The following is a 6,000-nucleotide window of genomic DNA, read 5'->3' on the forward strand; positions in this document are numbered from 1 at the left end:
AGTATAAACAAACAATAAAGAAAATGAATGTGTAGCCTAGCCTATATAGGCTACAGACGACTCAAAAGTAGACTATTTCTAATATAGGACACACTCACAAGCTCCCGTGTTTTAGGTCTTAAGATAGGCATCTTTCCACAAATATATATAATATATGTTTACAATTTAGCTGTCTATAGTATTGTTTAAATATTGTAGTAAATCTCTCAAAAAAAAAATACAAAATACAGACATAAATTGAAGGTGCGCGCGGTTTGGCTGCGCTGCAGAGAGCGCGCGCGTCTGTCTCGCGCTCTAGTCATTGTTACAAATTGTCGCACCTAGACGGCGACATAGAGCTCGAGTCTGCTAAAAAACAAAAACATTTCAGCCTCTTTTCCTCCTGGCCAAAATGCCTGAGCACGTTTGAGTGACCATGGAGCGCGTTTGCCGTCATGTAGTGAAACGTTGACACACGGAGGATTTATTTCGAAGGAATGAAAGTTTAAAGAGCGCGGAAGGAGGACAACATGGCTGTGCGGGAGGACGGAGAGGTTTTGCACAGTAAAATCAGACAGCACGATGGTGTTGTTGGCAATGCAAACAGCGCGGAGAGCTTCAGGAACGGCTATGTGAAGAGCTGCGTCACTCCGTTAAAACAGGACCATCCGAGGGGCTTTTTATTCAACCTCTGCAGGTTTTGCAACGAGGATATCCTCAAGTCCAAACTATTCCGCGGCTCGGCTCTCTACGTGGGAGCGCTGGCGGTTCTGGCGCTCTCCTGTTTCATTTCGAAGAGCTTTCAGAGTGAACACGGCGTCTCGGATCTGCGGACTTTCCTCTTTGATTTCTCACAGTCCATCAGTCCTTTATTCAGCATCGGCTGCGCGTATTTCTTTCTGACCCTCTACCTGAGGCGGACGAAGAGGGAGAGCAGCAGATGTTGGCTTTTGTCCTTACCAGCATCATGCTACTTGGGAGATTTGATGGTCTTGCGCTTGTTGCAGTGGGGAGAGGAGCACCATCAGATGCAAATGATGGGCAGGTTGCTCTTTGTGCTGGGCTGCGTGGGTCTGCTCACTCTCATCCCCACTCTCAAACTTAAGCACAGCGTCCTGATCCTGGTCTTCGCCAGCCTGGTGTGGCTGCTGTCCTTCACCAGCCTCGGGTGCCTGTCTCCGTCCCTCAGGCCGGTGCTGGCGTGTGTAGCGGGGGTCTCCGGCTCTCTACTGGCGCTTTGTTTTGATCACTATTACCCACCGAGGGAGGCGGCGGGCAGGATTCCTAACACAGAGGAGAAAGTTCCCGTCATCAGACCCAGGAGAAGGTCCAGCTGTGTTTCTTTGGGAGAGACGTCCAGCAGTTATTATGGCAGTTGTAAGATGCCCCGCAGACCTTCGTTGCCCTGTATATCGAGAGAACAGGTAGGGGCTGTTCATCAGCAGCACACACTGATTATGATAAACCAGTTGATGTAAATCACAGCTTTAAAACTCATCATCACGCTCATGATACACTTCATCAAACTTCTGACATTTCAAAATTATACTGAGCCGCAAAAACTCACTCTTGATACCCCATCACACTTGTGATGATGGGCTAGGCTAATCAAACTCTTGGTTTACACAGTCTCGACCCTGATACGCATGCAATCCATACAGTTAATATCATGGATGTGTTGGTATTACTATATTGGTGAATACACTGTTGTTTGGCCAGGTCTTGTGTCAGTCACCTGTTGCCTATAGCTCCCAAATTTATTTAGGCTTGATTGTTTCACTGTGATGATACACATTTTGGGATGTTTCAATGTTTTTAGGCCTAGTTAGGCTATGCGAAGTCATGTTGATCCAGTTTTCCAAAACAAGTTGTTTTATTTAAAATATTAACACTGTTAAAAATAGTTTGATCCTTTATTAACAAGTTACAAAAACACTTTTAATGAAAATATTTGTTTGTGTCATATTTCCTTATGGTCTCTTCTCAGAACTGCAGTAAAGTGTTTAAATTTTATCAAAAAGATGTTATTACAGCACTCTTATAATGCTGGTCAGAATGTTGTGAAGTGAGAAACAAAAAAACAAAAAACGTACATTATTAACCATTGATTCAAACACGTGAAAAGTGGGGTTGTCCCAGTGTCTGTACTGTAAATAGAGTTTTTAAAGTTTGCAATTGATTGACTCTTCTTTTGCATTCTAGTGCGAAGTTAAACGTTTTAACAAAAGTATTTGGCTTATGTTATGTGTGTGTGACATAATGGAAAATGAGCAGACGGTTTATTTAACTTTTCTTAGACGCATACAATTTGTTATCTGCAAGTTCTATAAATACGAAAACTTTTTTAGTTCATCAAGCGGTTTGGTTTTTTGAAACATCAAGCTTACATTGCCCAAAAAATCAGCCCTGGCCAAGGGTAAAGGGTCATGTTTAAACACGAAATTCAAGGTCATCAAACCTGTATGGCTAAGTAAATACACTCTAACATTGTGCTGGGTTTTCATAGTCATCCTGAATATAGTTTCTTCAGGCAGTATTGCAATTAAATCAATAAATTTGGAGTGATCTATGCATGTTTTCCACACTAATTATGAAGAGTTTAGTCCTTTCTCTACTTGCTTGCACATAAAGCCATTCACTTTGAGCTTCAAGTGATTTTGAGTGCTTTGAATGAGTGCACTGTTCCAGTCACGCTCATGAATTGAGGTTTCAGTATGACCAGTTTCAGACTTTATTTTGACCTGTAAGCACCTGTTCTTACTGAGCAGTAGCATCAGTTCTCTCTCATGGGGATCTGTAAGGACACCTGGAATCAAAATATCAAACTAGAATGAAAGCGAATGAATTTTGCCAAGTTTGCCTGTATTTCCATTCCATTTTGTCCTAGTTTGAATTGCAACAGTATTTAATTCAAAGTTGTGTCTGTTGTTTGTGCTTATTCAATATTAATGTTCAATGTGCAATCATTATAATGACGAATGTATTGAAAAGTTCAATTTTTAAGAATGCACAGAACAACAAATAATGAGTCATCAGGCTATTAAATTTACACTATTAATGCTAAAATAAAAATTACTAAAAAATGACATCCTTCTATGCTTAATTTGAAGCCCTAAGCCAATTAAAAGGGAGCTGGATAAGTGCATTTCGAAGCTGCACATTGCAAACATCTATGTGTATGCTATTTTTTTGATCGAAGTATAGTTTTTACAGTTAATCTTAAATAGGTGTTTTTGTGGAACTTTTCTTTCTTTTTTCACTTTGAGTCATGATGTGTGCCTCAGTCTGATTCTCTGACTGTTTTTGATAGTTCTTTTCCCTCTGTTCACTCGCACATGATCCCATTTAGATGGGCCTCGTGAACAGCTTTTTATTTTCTTGTTTTCAAAATACTGCTTCAGCTTGATTTTAAGAAATGCATTTTATTACTATTCCAATACTAGTTTATCTTATTAATTATCATTATATAATTTAACATTGTTATTAATAGCAAAACATCTTCATTTTATTTTTTAGTAGGTCTAGTAAATTATATAGATATTTTTCTTTTTATATATATATATATATATATATATATATATATATATATAAATTGTACAGACCTCAAAAGTGTGTGTAAGGTCATTATCAGTTGTAAAAAAACTCAATTTGAAGTAAACTGGGTTATCCTACTTCATGTTCTCCTGTTAAATTTATTGCTATGCAAAAAAAGTCTAAACTAATGGACCTTTCTTTTTTGTTTTGTTTTTCTCCCACGACAGTGTCGTGATGTGTGAATTTTTTCTCGGTTGTTCCGGCCAGTGCTGTGTCTCGCGTATGGCCTCATGACTTTTTCACTTGCACAGAGTGAGAAACGGCTCCAGTTCTCTCTTCAAGCCACCTGTGACTCATTGCATTTTCAGCCCAATGTTCGTCACAGCCTGAGCTGTGTTTAGAACCCATGGCAGGATTATGGCTCTTTTAAGATCGACCACTATATGCGGTAGCCAGGCTGTTTGAAATGTTTATGTGGCTTGGATCTTTAAATCAGTTGATAATCATAACAAAGCCCAGTCACCTTTCACTAGCACTCGGAGCAATGATTACATCGTGGAGATGTTGGAGGCCGAGAAGCGAGCTATACCTCATTCCTTTCTGTGTTGCACTTTCTGACAAAGCTAACTTTATAACTGAAGTTTAGCTGGAAGTAATGCAGTTAGGTTGAATTTGGTTTATTCTATCATTTTAGAATTGAATTAAGGCTATACCAGTTCAACAACACGCATGGATTTTTTTTTTTTGACAAGCTGAAATCGGCATTGTGAAAAATGTGACGGTTTCCAAACTAAACTAGGAAGCATATCAGTTGTTTGCAGATCAGGTTGAAGATGTGTTTGTTTTATAGGAATCACTGATTAGAAAGGATTTGTTTTTGTCAGGGTCCGGTTTTTTTTAAGGCCAAAAGAACTGCTGAAGTGCTGGTTAATTAGAATGCAATGAATCTTTAAGAAGCTTGTTGTTGCTGTCGGATGGAAACCAAAAACATTTATATATCAAAAACGCTGCTTTTCAGAAAATGAAAAAAAAAAAAAAACAAAAAAACACTTTCCCTTTTTTTCACAGACAAGACTTAAGCCTAGCCCTGACTAAAATGCATGTTTGAGCTGTTTTAACTGAAAGCAACTTGCACTGACATATCTTAGTGCCATTGTTTTGTCTCAGTAAGGCACGTTTATAAAAGCTATCTAAATGTCCAAGGCCTAATCCTGGCTTAATCTAAGCCCTGTTTGTGAAACCAGGCCTATATTTTTAAAATAGTTAAACACAGCATTGTCAGATTTGATATTGTGGCTTAATATAGTCAGACATTTGCATATGTCATTATTATTAACATTTACCAAAATCAAGCACAAATTGAATTTGAGGATTTCGGTGTTTTGTCCGTCATTAGAATGGCCGCATCTGAGGCAGTACGTTTTCATCAAAGTTTACTGTGGGCGTTCAGTTATTTGTCATTTGGCCAAAATCTCATGTCACTTAAGACAAAGTGCTACAGACAGGCTATTTAAGGCAGTAATGACTTGACGACAAAATGCAAAACTAAGACACTCTTCTCCGCTCCTTAAAGACATATAAATATATATAAAACTTCAGACGCAAAAGCCTCTAAGTGCCATCTGAAATTGCATGTTTATGTTCAGTTATTTCACTTGAATGGCAATAAAAATTACCTATTAATTGTCATTAAAGTGAAATTACTGAATTTAAATATATGACCCTGATAAAAATGCTCATTTTAGAAGAAAATTTCAGGTGGCACTTGAGGCTTATGCATCTGACGTCTTCATATAATTTATTTATTTATTTATTTATTTTAAATAAAGAAAATGCTTTACTTTTTCAAACCACCAGTTCTTTATTTACTCTTGCATTGCCAACAAGCTGAGAATGGTGATATGGTGGCACTTCATTCAGATTATTATTAGATTATTAAGAGGCTCTGTTATGAGGTTTTAACGACAGTTTAAAGATCCTATGTAGTTACAAGGTTTAGTCACAAGCTCTTTTTTTTAATACTTTTCATTTGTTAAATATTTGCAAAACCCACAGAAAGACTTAAAGGGTGACCAATAGTAATGATTAATTAAAGAAATAAAAATGACTGAATAGATATGAGGTTTCCGCCCATCATCGACAATGGATTAAAGGAGCTGTATGCAAGGAATTTATTTCAATTAATCATAAATTTTCCCTGATTTGTCACTAGACATTAAGAAATCATGTTCATTTCAAATACACTGCCAAAAGTAGTCCGGCCAGGATATTGTCATTTAAAAAGTGAAGTTGCAGCCCTCAACTGATGTTGATGTTGTCACAAATAATGACAACAGTACAGATTTTTCCAGCTAAAACAATTACAGCAAATCAGAATCCATCTTGCTTGAAAGAGCTTTCGCTTTTAAAGCGGCACATGACAAAACTGCAGCGCATGCTCAGAATAAACTCAACAATATTGTCCGCCGGTGTGGACGCTAATATTGT

The 6,000-nt window shown here is 37.8% G+C and overlaps 1 protein-coding gene across 1 annotated transcript in view; it reads left to right on the plus strand.

Annotated features, from left to right (window-relative positions):
- The first annotated feature begins 320 nt into the window (after positions 1-320).
- Positions 321-6,000, plus strand: part of pde3b (phosphodiesterase 3B) — a 53,117-nt gene continuing 47,437 nt past the window's right edge. Inside the window, exon 1 of the mRNA XM_039688496.2 lies at positions 321-1,403. Coding sequence (XP_039544430.2) covers positions 510-1,403 — 894 coding nt within the window. The 5' untranslated portion in view covers positions 321-509. The remainder of the gene's footprint in view (positions 1,404-6,000) is intronic.

This window comes from Pimephales promelas, chromosome 1 (assembly GCF_988280905.1).
Source record: "Pimephales promelas chromosome 1, fPimPro1.hap1.1, whole genome shotgun sequence".
Lineage (NCBI taxonomy): Eukaryota > Metazoa > Chordata > Actinopteri > Cypriniformes > Leuciscidae > Pimephales > Pimephales promelas.